At 41.7% G+C, this 18,269-nt stretch overlaps 1 protein-coding gene across 1 annotated transcript; it reads left to right on the forward strand.

The window, feature by feature from the left end:
• Nucleotides 1-56: 56 nt before the first annotated feature.
• ZBTB49 (zinc finger and BTB domain containing 49) lies at nucleotides 57-16,855 on the forward strand. Its single transcript, XM_042469904.1, is given in 11 exon segments — nucleotides 57-611; nucleotides 2,212-2,384; nucleotides 5,886-6,973; nucleotides 8,052-8,098; nucleotides 9,165-9,192; nucleotides 9,195-9,246; nucleotides 11,112-11,188; nucleotides 11,668-11,747; nucleotides 11,749-11,809; nucleotides 11,812-11,832; nucleotides 15,497-16,855. Coding segments are annotated over 10 exon segments (2,262 nt in total). The 5' UTR covers nucleotides 57-611; nucleotides 2,212-2,232; the 3' UTR covers nucleotides 16,153-16,855.
• Nucleotides 16,856-18,269: the final 1,414 nt, after the last annotated feature.

Raw genomic sequence — 18,269 nt, forward strand, 5'->3', positions numbered from 1 at the left:
GTCTCGAATAGCTTTTGGACTTCATCTCCCAGAAGCCTCATCTTTTAAAGAGCACAAGCCCGGTTTGACTGCCGTGGACTGCCTCCCGTTGCATTGTGGGATTTGTAGTCCAGTGAGACCTATGAGCTCCCTGGCTGAGCGTTCTAAATGCCCCCTCGTCAAACTGCGAATCCCATCATGCAACAGGAGGCAGCTAGAGCTGTTAAGGTAGAATGGCGGCACTATAAGAACATGGTAGTCAATGAAGGCCTGCCTTTTCCGGTCTGTGGGCGCCTGGAGCCACCAAAGAGGGCCTAAATGGAGGCTTGCCTGCCTCCCTGCCTCCCTTCCTGAAGTGGGACCTGGGCTGAGCCTATGAGAGGAGCCCCAGAGGAGTCTGCCTTGGACCACTGTGCCTCACAGGGAGCAGAAGGGATGGAGCAAGTTGAGCCCTGCTTCTTTTCTCTCTCCTTTAAATAGAGAGAAGACCAGGTTGCCTCATTGACCCAGACTCTAAATATGTGTCTTATGAAAGCTGGGAAAACCATGATGTAAAGGGAAGAGGAGGCATCTTGGGTGGCTGAGCAGAGCAAGGAGAAGGAAGCAGGGGCTCACCTTCTCAGAGGGTCCAGGTATGTATGTCCCTTATGGGTTTATTTGGAGCCACGTCCCAGGTGTGTCTGAGTTAGACACACATACAAGTGTGAGTAGCCAACTTGTTGTTGGGGGCAATTAGGTTACACATTGTAATAAACTGCTTTAGAATCATGGAGTTGGAAGAGATCCCAAGGGCTATCCATCCAACCCCTTTCTGCCATGCAGGAACTCTCAATCAAAGCATCTATGATTCTATCTTGGAGGTCCTTAAGCAGAGGCTAGATGGTCATCCGCTGGGGATGCTTTGATTTGGATTTCCTGCATGGCAGAATGGGGTTGGACTGGATGGTCCTTGAGGTCTCTTCCAACTCTATGATTCATCCCCATTGACAGATGGCCATCCAGCCTTTGTTTAAAGACCTCCAAGGAGGGAGACTCCACTACACTCCAAGGGAGTTTGTTCCACTGTCAAACAGCCCTTACTGTCAGGAAGTTCCTCCTAATGTTGAGGTGGAATCTCTTTTCCTGTAGCTTGCATCCATTGTTCCGGGTCCTGTTCTCTGGAGCAGCAGAAAACAAGCTTGTTTCCTCCTCAATATGACATCCCTAACAATCTCATTGCCTTTCTATTCTGCAGGAAAGTGTGGCAGGAAGCTTCCTTACTCTCACAACAGCAAGGCTAGCAAGAGAAAAGACAGGGACTTGCTGTCTAAAAATGTTTGCCGTGGAACTAATTGAAAATAGTATTTGAGAAAAAAAACCCTAAAGAATTAAAAACGTGGAACTGTCTATTTCCATAAACTGGAGCCTATTATCAGTAATGGACTGGATGAGGATAGAATCGTAGAGTTGGAAGAGACCGCAAGGGCCATCCAGTCCAACCTCCTGCCATGCAGGAAATCACAATCAAAGCGTCCCCGACAGATGGCCATCCAGCCTCTGCCTGAAGACCTCCAAGGAAGGAGACTCCACTACACTCCGAGAGAGTGTGTTCCACTGTCGAACAACCCTTACTGTCAGGATGAACAAACTGAACTAAGCCAGACAAAACAGAGGTAGTCCTCTGTCAGTTGAAAGGACAATTGGGGAGCAGAGACTCAGCCTGGGATGAGTTACACTTTCTCTAAAAATGTAGGTTTAGTTTTCATGGCTAAATACAGTGTAGGCTTGTGTACCGCAACTTTCAGACCCACTCCATAAGAGGGTGCATTTTTAAATGGTATGTTGAAATGTCAAATCTGGTGTCTGCAATGTGCTGTGGACATTTTTTTTAATTAAACAATTGTTCTTTAGTTCACCAAGGCCTGTTACAGACTGCCAAAATAAAGCTGCTTTGGGTCTCTTTGGAGGTATGCTGTTTAAATGATGCATGCACCCTAAGAATCCAGAAGCTGCCCCAAAGCTGCACTCCAGTGCTTAGGAATGGAGTGTGTCTTTGGCGCAACCTCTGGACTCTTAAGACCCATGCATCATTTAAATAGAATACCTCCAAAGAGACCCGAAGCAGCTTTATTTTGGCAGTCTGTAACAGGTCCAAGTTTTGTATAATAAATCTATTATGTGTGTGTCCCCTCCCCATGACTGTCTTGTATATATAAAGTCATTCTTCACTGAGGTTTTGTTTTGTTTTTTTAGGTAATTCAAGCATAATTTGACATGGACACTTTTGCTAGCCACAGCTGTCATCTGCTTCAGCAACTCCATGATCAACGAATTCAAGGACTTCTTTGTGATTGCATGCTTGTGGTCAAAAGTGTTTGCTTCAAAGCACATAAAAATGTCTTAGCTGCTTTTAGCCAATATTTCAGGTATGTCACTGTGTCATCGAGGCATTCACTACACCTCTTGCCCACTCAGCAAGTCCCCTCTGGCTACTTTTATAAGCTAGGATCAGTACATGTGTGATGGCTCTTACTTCCTCAGGAATCCTGTTCACATTCTCAGACTGCACAAATTAAAATGAATCCATTACCTGGTACAAGCAGGAGCCACAGTTACATCCACTGGACTTGTATAAATGACAGCGTCCAAGTCAGAGTGGAGCTGAATGATTTCATCTGCAGAATGTTGTACAGACTCTTCACAGCAGGCTGCAGAGTGGTCTACATGATGCTTCTGTGTTGCAAAACATAAAGGGCCCCTGACTCCATGATATATCTCCAATGAGTGGCACTGTGCAGACATAGTGGTGGCAGAGAAGAATAACTGTGCTAACACTACTGCCAGCGAGTAAACTTTCTAGCCTGTGTTCTGTTAGACATGCTCCAAGTTTTCTGCCTTCAGCTCTCTAGTCTTTGTCCCGCTCATTTCATTGCCATCAACTCCCTAGTGTACCAGAGTGATCACTTGTTCCACTGCATGGGAGGTGATGCTTGGGAGTGATTATGTCCACTGCCCTGGACATTTTACTATTGAAGAGATCAGCCAGGCCTTCTAAAGGATCACCTGACAAGGCAATAGGGCACTTCCCAAGAGTCGTTATGAATCTGTATGCATAAGCCTCCTGAGGTAGACCATCTTAATCAGAGGATCCAAATCCCAGTGAATGTAAACCCCACTAGCTAGTGATCTAACCATGGCAACACAATCGAGGAAAGTTCCTCCACACCCAAATCACCATCATCCTACCCAGCACAGAAAATCTGGCCCAAATTGTGTCCCGCACATGGATGGCACCAGATAATACTTGATACAAACTCATGGTTGTTATGGAGAACATGAAATCCTGAGCTGTTCCTGAAGGAGTCTCAGCATGGATGTTGAAGTTTCCCAGGACACTAAGTCAGGGAGACTACAACACCACCATGGCAAACAATTCAGACAGCTCAGGAAAGGAGATTGTCCATCAGCAGGGTGGTTATACACCAACAGAACTGCTATTATGTCCCTGCCATTTCAAAAACACACAGTTGAACTCAGCAGACTGTGGGACAGGGCATCACCTCTCCACCCTCAGGTCTCACTGGCTGTTATATAGTGAACCTGGGTGGACAAAACTGGGAGAGGCTCTCTCTCTCTCTCTCTCTCTCTCTCTCTCTCTCTCTCACACACACACACACACACACACAGGCGTGCATGCATTTCATACAGCCAGGTCTTTGTTATGCAAGCCAGGTTGACATTATCATCAAGGATCAAGTCCTGGATTAAAGGTGTTTTTTACATTGATCAATCTACATTAAGCAGCAGCATTTTATCCCAGGTGGCCTGTTGCTAGAGCTATCCATGATATTTCAATTTTGGGACAGTTTGTGTCCACAGGATTCAATTTTGTTTCATCTGTTTTGAGATGAACTATTAAATTGAAAACATTCTAGTAATGTTTTTGTTTTCATCAGATGTGGAAGTTGACTTAATGCTCAGAATGGCTTATTAATAGTTAATATGGAGAAAGATATTGAGTGTTATTCAGCTTGTGCATACCATGCTTTGAGACAGGTGGGATACAGATAAAAAATTAAACAATAAGGTTGCACTGCACATGAAGGGATAGTTTTATTGTCTGGGCATGCTTATTGAATCCTCTTGATCACTATATGTGCAGGTTATCTCTTACTTGCTTAGTCCAGTACACTAGCTGTGACTCTCCTTAGACAGAGAGACTAGCCTCAGAAAGCTGGGGTCTGGTAACCTCCAGATTAGTCTGTTGTAATGTGCATATGTGGTGTTCTGAAACTTCTCTTAAGCTGTATCTGTACTGTAGGACTAATGCAGTTTAACACCACTTTAACTGCCATAGCTCAATGCTATGGGATTCTGAGACTCATTGGCTTGTTACAGACTGCCAAAATAAAGCTTCTTCAGGTCTCTTTGGAGGTATGCTGTTTAAATGATGCATGGGTCCTAAGAGTCCGGAGGTCGTGCCAAAGCCACACTCCCTTCCTAAGCACTGGAGGGCAGCTTTGGTGCAGCTTCCGGATTCTTAGGGTGCATGCATCATTTAAACAGCATACCTCCAAAGAGACCCGAAGCAGCTTTATTTTGGCAGTCTGTAACAGGCCATAGTTTTATATTTAGTCTTGTCTCTCAGAGAGCTCTCACGCCACTACAAATCCAAGGATTCCATAGGATGGAGCCCTAACAGCAAAAATGGTGTAATTTATTCTGCAGTGTGGCAGCAGCCTTAATTCAAAATATGATTGCTGATTGGGTTTGGGCTCTATGAATATGTGGTGCTGGTATTTCGTCCATTGCTCTAGCTTCTGGTCTGATTCCCAGTGCAGTTCGAATATACATTTTTTTCCTTTTCTTTTTTGTATACCTGAAGGATCCAGTTTTCAAAAGATATGTTGACCTGCTAAGGCAGTGAATCTGATTCCATTTCACTGTTGTCCAAGAAGTCACCAGCAAACCATATATTATTCTCATTTTCTACGTAAAGAGATTTTGTAGCACCTTTGAGATTAACTGAAAGAAAGAAGTTGGCAGCATGAGCTTTCGTAGATTTTAAGTCTACCACCTCAGATGCATGTAGACTTAAGTCTACGAAAGCTCATGCTGCCAACTTGTTTCTTTCAGTTCTCAAAGGTGCTATAAAATCTCTCTACATACTGATTCTACAAACTAACATGGCTATATCTTTGAATTTCTCATTTTCTAGTTACTTTCTAATCCTATTATTCTTTATTCCTTTTACTAAAATTTAGTAAAGTTTATACTCCCATTTTTTAAAAAAAAATAAAACATCATGGTTATTCTGTGTAACACTGAAGTTAAGCTGCCCCATCCCTATCATTATGGCAGAGAAACAGGACCACCCCAAAATAAGACAAATCTAATTATTTATTCATTTATTTTGTTCATTTATATCCTGTCTTTTCACAATAATGGGGTTCAAAGCAGTTTACAGCATGCTAAAAATTATGGGCTCTGCACAATCAGAAGACTCCTTGACTGATCATAAATTAAAAGAGAGGGATTGTTACTGATATTTTTACAATTTGACATTCCATTGCATCGTAGTAAAATATATTGCCACTTATATATAATAGCATTTGCCTATTCAAAGTTTCTCAGAAATTTTGTAATTTGTACCATTTACTGTATGTTGGAGTTTATGCAATTAAACATTCACACTTCATTTAAAATAGGCTATAATCTAGGCTGTAAAATTGGCCCAAGATCACCCAATGAGTTTCTGTGGCCAAGTGGAGAACTGAATCCTGGCATCCAGAGTTATAGTGCCACGCTCAAACCACTATACCATGCTGGCTGTCTTGATTATTATATTATCTACAAAATGTAATTTTAAGAGTGTATGTCTTACGTGCATTTGTATCTTTCTAAAGAGTCTCACTTTTCCTTCCTAGGAACCTGTTTCAAAATTCTTCAGGTCAGAAGAATGATGTCTTCCACTTGGATATTAAAAATGTAGGTGGCATAGGCCAGATCTTGGACTATATGTACACGTCTCATCTTGACCTCAACCAGGACAATGTACAAACTTTGTTGGATATTGCACAGGGTTTGCAAGTGCAGAATGTTTTGAACATGTGCCGCTCCTTTTTGCAATCCACCACAGCTGTTGAACAGCCAGCCACTATGCCTTGTAACAGTGTCTTTTCATTGCAAAATACTTTGGCTCCAGATATGAATCGTGCAAGTGATAGTGCTAATTTACTAAATGTATGTTCATCGGGTGAGCAGCCTTGTAAAGGTTTGGATGATCATAATCTACATGAGTCACAATCCATTGCACTTCATATGTCATCTAATAATCTAAACAACCAGAAGCAGGATTCCAGAGATGCAGATTGCACGGGTCTTTCATTTAAACAGCCAACTTGTCATTACAAACTCCGTAACTTTTACAGCAAACAGTTCCACAAGCAAAATATTTATCCTGACAGGAAGAAATCACCAGAACTATCCTCTGATTGTAGTGCCTCTACAGAACAAAACTCAGTTAAAAATGATTCATGTTCCATCAGTCAATCTGAATGTGTTTTGGAATCATCTGATCACTTACTACCAACCTTTTTGGCTCAGCCCTTAAATGAGTGTCCCAAGGATCAAGATTTAGATGACACTTCTTCACAGCCAACCAGACAGATGAGGCTTAAAAAGGCAATTCATCTTAAAAAACTAAATTTCCTACGGTCTCAGAAGTCTGCAGAACAATGTACTCCAGATGAAGACACTGCAAGGGAAATGCAGTCAGAAGTGCAAAGTAGCATGGAAAGGACAAACATTGGAGCTACTGAACAAACAGAAGCTAAACATCTTGTTAGCTCAGAGTGCTTGGAACAAAGTGCTGAACTTGTACCATCAGAGGAAGCTTCTGAGTCAGGTAGCCAGTTACAGATTTTCCTTGCAGAGAAACAATATCCATGTGCGTTATGTGGGAAAGCTTTTAAACATCCAAGCAATCTGGAGCTCCACCTAAGGTCTCATACAGGTATAGTTATTTAAAACTTCCAGAGCAATTTTTAATAACACAATGAAAAGGTAGATAGAACACAGTCTGAAAAATTGAGAAGAAACATACAGTGCATGGAGGCACATGGTAAAATGGTATAATTTCAGTCCTTCAGCGCTCAGATTCTGAGATGTTGATCAGATGATCTTCATCCAAGACAGTGTGTTTAAAAATTTACACACCGCTGTAAAGATATGCAAGTATCTTGGCTACCACTTCCATTTTTACAAAATCACCACCAACATCAGCTTTTGCACAAACAGCAAGATACATTTTCATTCTTTGACATACAGCTGTAAAATGTTACAGTTGTCTGCAGTTAACAATTTTCAACGCTTGAAAAGGAAAGGAAAGTGATTTGTAAAAAGCCTTGATTTTTACTTATTTTTCCCCTACAATATTCTTACTGTGTAACATTCATGCTAAAATGTTTATAGAACTGGATCATTCCACTGGATGAAGGTTTAATTTTAGGATTAAGGAAATTTGTCTGCAAATCCCATATCAGCTGTGGAGTCCTCTGGTAACCTAAGGCCACAATTCTGTGCCCATTTACTTGGAAATAAGTCCGTTTAAACTTCTCGAGACTTGCATCAGAATAATATGTACAAAAGGATTTAGCTGCATACAGCCCTAATGCCAGTTTGAAGATCCCTAAGGGCCCTTCGGTATCCCTTCCAATTTGAGGGAGGGTTGTTTTTTTTAATTAAAAAAACCTAAAAATGCCTCTGTTATCTCTGAGGACATTGGGGATTCAATTTTGCTGTGCCCCTCCTGGCTGTTTTGGGGCCTGGAGAGATGTCCTTTAAAACTAGGAAGAAAAGCCAGAAACCTCTGCCAAGTCAGAGGTTTATGGACTGTATAATGATTATTACACTGACAACATAATGGATGCTTCCAATTTTTAAAACTTCACTTTTAGGCAAATTTATATTTAGTTAAATATACATTTCAGAACATTTTTGCTGGCAACTGTCCTCACCCCTTAATGAATATTTTAAATTTGTATTCAGCTGAAACTGTTAGAAGTGCAAAACATTATTGTTTCTTCTTTTAGGTGAGAAGCCATTTGAATGTAACATTTGTGGGAAATGTTTCTCACAGGTATGAATTCAAGAACATTTTTTCATACTGTTCCTTTGAGTCTATTTTGGTTTACACGCCTCTGTGCCAGTTTACAAGTCAGCCACCTATGAAGTTGGCACTTGTACTGGACACACATTGTAATATCGATGACAGTTGTTGGGAATGCGGCAGAAAGATAAGAGATAAGAGAAACAATTCTAAAATATATTTTAATCTCTTTGGTTGATAAACAAGTTTATAGAAAATCTGCCTCCCCTGCCCTCTGCATATGTTCTTGTGTAGCCCTGTCGTTCTTGAGTAGTGTTGGGATTTTTCCATGGTTAATTAATAATCTATCAGTGACATCTGAAGTGAAATCAAGTCCATGAAGTATAACCCAAGTTAGAATTAATCCTTATTCATAAATATTCTCCTTACTGTCTGTTGGTTTTGGTTTTTTTTTCTTGCTTGCAGGACTGCTAGTGTTTTGTTTGTAGACAGGTTAATTTAAAGATACATTTTACATTACTTCCGTAAATGAATACCTACATCTTTCTATATCTTTGGGTCCAACAGGACAGGCAAAATAAAGTGCTTCGGGGTCACTTTGGGGTTATGCTGTTAAATGACACACGCATCTTAGAGGCCAGAGGCCACACCCACAAGCCTGCTCCAGTCCTAAGGACAAGGCCCAGCTTTGGTGCAGCTTGTGGTCTCTTAAGATGCAAGTGTCATTTAAACAGCCCATACCTCCAAAGTGACGACCCAAAGCAGCTTTATTTTGGCCTGTCTGTTCGGGCTCTTTATTAGAAAGTCTTTAAAAAAAGCAAAATGGCAGCAAGAGATTTCCGGCATTGCCTTGGAAGTTCGGTGTTAAATGTTTAGTTTGGGTTGCTTTGGGTAGATTGAAGAATAATGTCAGGCTTGGATACCGTTGCAAAGTTTACTATGTTAGTCTAAGTGATTAGTCCCAATAGTGGAAGATTTGTTGTGCAATGTACATTTTTAATATTTGGAATTAGAAAAAGATCTCTTTTCCATCATAAACCTTTACCAACTTTACTTGATTAGATCACTTATCCTGAGACCTTTCCTTATCTTGTAGGCAGGAAATCTCCAGACTCATTTACGTCGGATTCAGGTGAAAAAACCTTACTTTGTGAAATCTGTGGGAAAAGGTTCGTATGACTGTGAAACTTCTGCATAAGTATTGTGTTATTAGCCAGAATGAGATATCATTTATTCCCAACCCTTCCAACATGATTATTGAGAATGGAAGGAGCACAAGCTTGATTGGTATTCCTCCTTTCTCTCACCCACACTTAAATAAGCCATTTCTGGTGATGTTAAACTTTTAAAATTAGTTTGAGCGTCATTTCAAAATAGGATAAACATGCAGTTTGCAATCCTTCCCCCTAATTTTTAGTTATGCAAAACTAGTTTGAGGAAACCAGTAGTCTTTTGTTAAGCAAGAGAGGTTGTACGTCTTTCTAAACATGGTATGGGACGAATTGGAAATGTGAATTCTGAATTGTGCCTCGTATTATAAATTCACTACATTCACTGTTCTGAAATGTATATAATTCAAAATAGATCCCTAGGGGTGATTGGTTTATTTTGACTTTATATAGGCTAGGCAGATAAAACTTTGATGTGTTCCCAGTTGGTCAAATCATTGAGTCAGTGCAACATGAAAGATCAAACAGTGAAAAGGAACAAAAGTGCCAGCCAACAAGTCAACTGAGTAAACATCCAAGAAGAAGATTGTTTTTTAAATAATTACAAGAAAAGATAACATCAGCTCATAGCAATGATAATTTTTTATTAGTCTTCCTAAAATGGGTTTGTCCTGAATTAAAAACCTTGGCCCGTTCCGGACGGGGGTAAAGTACATATCCAGTATGTACTAGGGTAGGAAGGGCATCACTTCCTGACGCCCCTAACCCTAGTACGTACTGGATACTACAAAATGGTTTTTTGCTCTTCACAAGGGCACCACCATCTTGACATATCGGATGCATGCGTCCGCATGTCGCACCCACCCATTGGAAGCGACGCGTGGCGACTAGCCCTCGGGCGTCACATTGGGGCGCAAAAAGAAGCGCCATTTTGGGCTTCTTTTTGCTCCCGAAAAAGACAGACTGCGCTGGTACAGAAGCTGCGGTCTCCCTCACAGAGGCAACCGGCCAGCGCCTGCAGGACTTCCGCTTTTAGGCGTCTGTAAAGTTGCCCTTATTATTCAAAAAAATTATGAGTAAAGATTTCATCTATTAGCTTTTTACCAAATATCTACTCACTTTAAATAATGTATATAAAATAAGACTTCTAGTAAAATTTTAGGGGATTCTGCTTCTTTCTCCTTTTGTATTTTTTAATTCTCACTTGTAAAACTATTTACTGCTTCATTCTGTTCAACTTGACTGAAATTGTAGCTGTATGTACATTTGAATGTGTATTGCATTTTATTCCTGCTAAAGGATAGGCTAATGAATATATAAGCTGTGGTGAGAAATAGATGGATTATGTGATGTGAAGCACACATGTTTTACCAACTGGGGAGACTTTTGGCAACATCTGTCATTAGACTTTTTTTACATTCAGAACAGCAGCCATCTAGATTTTTCAAATTACGGGTTCAAGTGCTGATACACAGCTCCCTCTTTGATATTTACCCACAGTTCATAAGTTTAAAAGTTCATGCAATCAGACATTAAAGGGTACCAGCATGTTGATGCAATCATAGCATTACAGGCACCAGTTGCCTTGAACCAGACAAACTTCCTAAGAGGAATCAACAGTCACTTGAACCAACATTTCCCTAAGAAGACTGCCCATGTGTCCCTTGCCTTTCATGTAATTAGTGGATGCATGAGCAAGGGAAGCTCTTGTAGTTCATGAAACGGTTGGATGCCTTGTCGACAAGTGGCCATGTAAAAATGCTAGTCATAAATTGATGCCATGCAAGGTTTTTAAGAGCTGAAGACCATTTGCAGAAAGGTTTATAATCAAAATTTAATTAATTCTCTAAATTGTGTTACACGATTTGCTGCATCTTGGTTGATGTCCAGCGCCACATTATTATTCACACTGGTGAAAAACCACATCTGTGTGATATTTGTGGTCGGGTAGGTTGGAATATAAACTCTCTTAATGGTTTAGGAACAGATTATTGGAGGTCTTTAAGCAGGGCTCTAGATGGTCCATTGTTGGGATGCTTTGATTATGATTCCTGCATGGCAGGGGGTTGGACTGGTGGCCCTTGTGGTCTCTTCCAACTTTCATTGATTCTAAAGGCAGTCTGATCAACAACAGTCCCACAGCCTGGCAGCATAGGTACTTGTCTCTAGTCTAATTTGCTCAGCCTAAACATACTCTAGCTAAATCTTGAAATTGGAACATAGAATGAAAATACTGTTTGGTAGCAATAGGTATGTGGGTGTGACTGGAAGGAAAAGATTATCAACCCAAGGTGAATCACTGCAGAATTGAGATATCTGGTTTGCTGGCTGAAAACATTAGTAAAAGCAGTTTGTCACAGGATAGTGCGCCATCTACGGTTGTACCTTGTAAAACAGTCATCTTGATCCTTTTTCTATTACATTCATTAGGTTTTAGTAACTTCAGTAATTTAAAGGAACATAAGAAGAACCATACAATAGAAAAAAGTTTTCAACCTGTGATAATTGGTGGAAAGTCATTTTTACTTACCTCGAAAGTTAGTAAAGCACAGGAGCAGACACACTGGAGAAAGACCTATAGTTGCTCAGCTTGTGGTAAGTCTGTGCTTTAGAAAAAACACCTAAATCATTTATTGTCGTGTTTTTGCTTGCTCTTCTGACTTTCTGGACAGTGGAATAATAGTAACTGGATCCCACAGCTCAGCAGCATCTCCTCTTTTGTGATGATGAAGTTGTTGCTTGGACATTTAAACAATAACACCTCATTAAAGCAACGAAATATGAAAAGAATGGGGACATGCTTATCAAATTTGTGAATGACACAAAATTAGGAGGAATACCTAATAACCCAGATGACGAGGAAAATTAAAATGAACTTAAATAGATTAAAAAGCCGGGCCAAAGCTAACAAAATGATTTTAACATGGAGAAAATAATAATGTACTGCACTTAGATGTAGGATGGGAGGCACCTGGTTTAGTGGACTATAGCCCTTATCAGATGGGTGTGGAACTGGGAGTCTTCTGCACTGGGCGATTCGAATTCACGTTATTTCGCACAATACCATCTACCTGGGAGTCCCTCCGCATTGGCATGATTCAAATTGGCCAGTCCGCATTCGCGCGAAGTGCATTCGTGCCGAATTTTGTCACACCGGTGCTCAACATGAGGATTGGCCGATTCGTATCGGCCCCCTCGCCACATGCTCAGTGGTGCCCTGCATGGTTGCGACCTTAAACGCTTCCGGGGGTGAAAGGAGGTCACGTCATGACAGCCCGGTAACAGCTGGAGAGCCAGCTCATGCACATTACAATCGCGATCAACGTGCCCATTCCTCTCTGTTTCCTCTCTACATTCCTGCTGGTTTTAATGTTACCATGACCTTCCTTGCAACAAATTAGCAATGCCCGGTTCTACGGTGGTGTGAGTGGTGGTATGTATTCTGGGGGGGGGGGGGGGGGGGGGAGGAGCAGTTCCAGCGGCTGTCAAAAGGGCTGGATTGCCATCTAAGTAAATGGGGATGCTTTGATTAAGAGTTTCCTCCTCCTCCTCTACCGGCTTGGGATCCAGCCTGGGCTGCATCCAGCAGGGAACACGCGCAGGGGCCGCTAGAATGCGCGGCATCCATCGGGGAGAGGAGGAGAGGAGGCTGCTGGAACCGCGATTCCAGCGGCCCCCCCGCGCCTCTTTCCTGCCTGGATGGCCCTAGGCTGGCTCCCAAGCCGGGAGGGAGGAGGAGAGGCTGCTGGAACCGCGATTCCAGCGGCCCCCGGCCTCTTCCCTGCCTGGGATGCAGCTAGCTAGGCTGGCTCCCAAGCCGGGAGGAGGAGGAGGAGGCTGCTGGAACCGCGATTCCAGCGGGCCCCCGCGCCTCTTCCCTGCCCGGGATGCAGCCAGGGATGCCTCTCAAGCCGGGAGGAGGAGGGGGAGGCCGCTGGAACCGCCCCCCCCCCCCCCCCGCTTCCCTGGAACCGGCAAGAGGAAAGACCCACCGGAAGTAAAAATTGGAATCTGGGGGTCTTGATGGAATTCCGGACTGGGTAGTCACACCAGACCCTTCGCACTGGATCGAACAGAGCCCCATCCAGGATATCGCCAATCCCCTTATCAGCGCTGGCCAAACACGCTCCAAAAGAGGAGCGTACGCATTCAGTTCGGCAGCTCGCCATTCACGTGAGTGTGGATTGGGCCATTCGAATGCTGGTATGATGGTATTGGCGAAAATAACTGGAATTCGAAAACCACCCTGTGCGGAAGACCCCCGTTCCACACTCATCTGATAAGGGCTTATATTGGAATTTCAACTTTTTTATTATTTTCAAGCTGTGGATGCTTGAATCCATGGATTAAAAAAAATCTGTGGATAAGGAGGGTCGACTTTAATAGTGTCACTCTATTACGCTTTGGTCAGGGCTCAGCTGGAATACTGAATAATGGATGCAAGCTACAGGAAAAGAGATTCCAGCTCAACATTAGGAGGAACTTCCAGACAGTAAGGGCTGTCTTGGAGAGTGGGGAAGTCTCCTTCTTTGGAGGTCTTTAAACAGAGGCTGGATGGCCATCTGTCAGGGATGCTTTGATTGTGAGTTCCTGCATGGCAGGGGGTTGGACTGGATGGCCCTTGCGGTCTCTTCCAACTCTATGATTTCTTAGTCAGTAGCATATGTTCTGTCCCAACATGGTGTTTCGGTTATAGTCTGTTGCCCTAAGTGTAGTTAGGAGTTTGTTCTTTATAGAACTGCTATCAACCGATCAATCCTAATTCCTTGTATCTGTGTTTGATTTGTTGTCATTTATAGATCTCTTCCCTCTGGCTTTGTTCTCTTCAGTTTTAGTGACTTTCTGGTGTTTGAAGGGCCTTGTACACACATCTATTTTTTGCTTCATCCTACCATTCATCCTTCCATTCTATGGCGCATTACAGAGCGCCGAAAAGCGGCGCTCTCCCTGCGCCGTCATTAGCTGCACCAGGAAGCCCCAGCGGCCAGACCGCGAGGCTTCCCGGCACAGCTAAAAAGAAGTGCCAAAATGGCGCTTCTTCTTGTGCCCCGGATGAGACACCGCGAGGCGCTACTCGTGCACTTGCGGCATCATATCCGGGGCATGATGTCCGGCACGTAATAATGGCGGTGCCCATGTGTATAGGGCGCCGCCATCTTTACGCCCCCACCACGTGCTAGGGGTGAGGCTGGTGTGTACGCTAGGTCCTCGGCCAACCCCTAGCATGTGACGGGGGCGCCGGAAGGGCCCGTCTGTAACAGGCCTATGTTTCCCTTTTTGTTATTCTTACTAAGTTCCACAATACAGTTTAGTTTTTGTTTATATCAGCAGTTGGATGTGAGTTAACTATCTGGATAGACATACTGCTAAACACAATGTATGTTGAGGTCAGAACAGTAAAAAGAGATAGAAGGACAGGCACAGAATCTGTGCTGGTCATCCTGTGTTATCATTAGTAAAAAGGAAGAGATCTGACAGGCCTGGTGTATCTGTTCAGTGTTCCTCTAGTAGAAGAAAAAAGGAGGGCATTCTGACAGGCCCTAAGCAGTAATTCAGAAGCAAAATATCTAAAAGGTTTCAACGAACTGAGAATTGACTCATAATAATAAAAAAAACCTCAAGGTTGTATAGCCTGTCCCATATTATTAATTGAGCCACTTTTAAATTTATGAATTATTTTACAAATAGTGATTTAAATGTAAAATTCCAGCTTAATCTTTTCCACAGCAATTTATTATATGAATCAAGGGTTTATTAAGTGTACCTTGTTTTCCTGGTTCATTATCTGTCATAGTTGAATGAAATACTAGAAACTGTAATCAGCGGACTAAATCTGGTATTACCCTTGTAGCCCTCCACACTATCCAAAAACTGGCTCTGAATATTTTTCCAGCCCCCAAAACCATTTTATGAACACACCTAGGAAAGGTTGTGTCCTTTCCTATCCAATTCAACTGGAATCTGCTGATCTGTTGAGAGAAATCCAGATTCTGTCCAGTGAATTTGTTTAATTTTTTTTTATGATCTTACTGAATTATTGGTTTTGTTCTTTGCATTCTTTGTTTTTAACTAATTCAAAATTAAATTCTATGGAAAATTCCTGTTATATCAAAAGTACTTGAACTGTTTGCAAAAAGATTTGAGTCTGTCAGAAAATTTTTACAAACTGAAGGTAGTGTTAAGGGCGCCATTACTAAATTAAGGTACAAGGTAACATACAGTACATAGTTGATGCTATTTTGCCTGCCATCTTTTGTAGGAAAATGCTTTGCAGAATCTGGTGACTTACGAAGACACATTCGAACACATACTGGGGAAAGGCCATATAACTGTGAGACCTGTAATAAATGCTTCAGTCGTTCAGCTGTTTTACGTCGACACAAAAAAATCCATTGTAAAGATGATGATGGAAGTCCAAATACTCTAGATGATTTTACTCAAGCAATGGAAATCTCTGATCTTGAGAAATCCCAGAGCTCAGACTCTTTTACACAAGAACTATCAGTAACTTTGTTACCAATGTCAGTGAAGTTTCCTGTCCAGCCAAGTGGAAATTCATCTAGTGAATTGAACAATTTCCGCAAGGTGCAGCCCCTAGTACAACAGAATGATTGTACAAATCAACAGAAACTGAATTTGGATCTTGTTAAGCTCAGCAAGTCTCAGCAAAGACCTAATCGGACATGCTCTTATAAAGAAATAGACCCATCAACTGAGGAAGAACCTTTGCAGTCTGATGGAATTCCCTTGCTTCGTTCCTCTGTGAGCACTGTGGGTGGCAACTGTAGTAGTGAACTGAATAATCATATGTCTTCTATTGAATGCAGAAATAATGAAGGCCCATTCTTCTCTAGTGTAACCCTCTGGGGTTTAGCAATGAAGACTTTACAGAATGAGAGTGAATTAGGCCAGTAAAGGGTAGCTGTTACCTTTGTTGATATATAGTACTTCAGCCAAGGTGTTTGACATATACACCTTTTAATTCTTAATGATCATACCTTGACTGGCCTACCTTTATAGGATTGTTGTATAATATCTGTATTAGAGATAGAGGGCAAATGAGAAGAAGAACGGTTCACCCATGGTCAGTTTCTGATAGATGAGCTATTTCTTAATTTTGGTTCGTTTCAGTGAGGTTTCCCAGAAGAACATCTGTCTGGAGTTGCACCTGTATGCATCAGAAAAGCACCATTTGCATTTTGTGTATCAAGTGTTATATAAAGAAAATGTATCCCAGGGACTTCAGGTGGACCTGTCCCCCTTTTTGGAGCCTAGGCCATATAAAAAAACAGGTGAAAAATTGCCCCTCATATGTCCAAAAAGGCTTTCCAGAACAGTGGTAACACTTTAAAAACATCCCCAAACTCCTAAAATAAGCTTACAATTCAGGGCATAAAAAATGGGTGTGATCCTGGGGCTAATTTTTATGCAGGTACAGTTTTGGACTGAAAATCCCAAGGAGTGGCCCACCACAGGGGAGCCCAGGCAAAATTAGCTCCCTCTGTACTAACCCACCCCTGCCATAATGTCTTAGGTCCAAAACACACTGCAGAAATAACCCAGTTTGAGACTGCTTTAAATTCACTGGCTCAATGCTAGGGAATCCGTCCAATTAAAAAGATTGTATGTACAGCGCTGTGTAAATTTATAGCGCTTTATAAATAAAGGATAATAATAATAATAATAATAATAATAATAATAATAATAATAATTCTGGAAACTGTAGTTTTGTGAGACATTTAGTCTTTAAATGCCATGGCAGTTAAAAGTGCTCTCAAACAGGATTATTTCTGCAGTGTGTTTTAAACCTTAGATTACCCCAGCTATTGGTAACTGGCTAATTCCCTGAGAATCCAGCTGTTTCACAGTAACAAATAACCATGTCTAAACATTCCTCTGTTATTGTGAAGCTCTTACGAGAAATTTGAAGAGAATTAAACAGTTCTGGTTTTCTCCTTGATTCTCCCCAACTTAACACCTAAAGAGAAATAAACATATAAGAGGAGAGAAAAAACATCAGACTTCCTTTTTCTTAGAGAACCTTCATAGAATTGGAAGAGACCACAAGGGCCAGCCAGTCCAACCCCTTGCCATGCAGGAAATCCACATCAAAGCATCCCCAACAGGTGGCCATCCAGCCTCTGTTTAAAGACCTCCAAGGAAGGAGACTCCACTACACTCCAAGGGAGTGTGTTCCACTGTCGAACAGCCCTTACTGTCAGGATGTTCTCAGAATTCTCAGTTGTCAAAGTCTGGCTTGCTTGAGCTCAGAGCAATTGGTAGGCATTTGACAGATGTGAGCCCAGGCCAGAAGAACATAAATCTACATAAAATGTGCATATTTTTACACTTACACAAACCCATACACACATACATATTTAGAAAGAATTACTAGGCTCCAATTAAATTTTACAGAAACTGATATCATCTGGTTAGTTTCTCATCCAAATTGCCCAAAATAAATTATTTCATTACTTTGCTCTTCATCCCCTGATAAGTAATATCTCTTCAGTTACAATTAATTTGCAAGAGAAAGGGAGAAAATGAGTTGTTTGGTAGTATTTTCAACAGATTCCCACTCTGTGACACAAGTGTGTGTGTGTGTGTGGTGTGCCTTCAAGTTGTTTCTGACTTAAGGTGACCCTAAGGTGAGCTATCATGGGGTTTTCTTGGCAAGATTTATTCAGAGGAGGTTTTCCTGTGCCTTTCCCTGAGAATGAGACTACGCGAAGGTTATCCAGTGGGCTTCATGGTCATGATGGGAAGTGAACCCTGGTTTCCAGAGTCGTAGGCCAACCCTCAAACCACTGCACCATGCTGGCTCACCTGTCTAAAAGTAATCATTGTTTGCACCAAAATGAAGTTTCAAAATTTGACAGAATGTTAATCCAAAAGCAGGCCTCATTTATTGGCCATAAATTCATATTATGGATTATATATATTAAATTCAAAATTAGATAAAGAAGTATAAACTTTATTTGGAAGTGGGATTGAAAATGCTGGGTCAGAGGGCAAGAAGATGGAGTAAAGGA

The sequence above is a fragment of the Sceloporus undulatus genome, chromosome 5 (genome assembly GCF_019175285.1).
Source record: "Sceloporus undulatus isolate JIND9_A2432 ecotype Alabama chromosome 5, SceUnd_v1.1, whole genome shotgun sequence".
NCBI lineage: Eukaryota > Metazoa > Chordata > Lepidosauria > Squamata > Phrynosomatidae > Sceloporus > Sceloporus undulatus.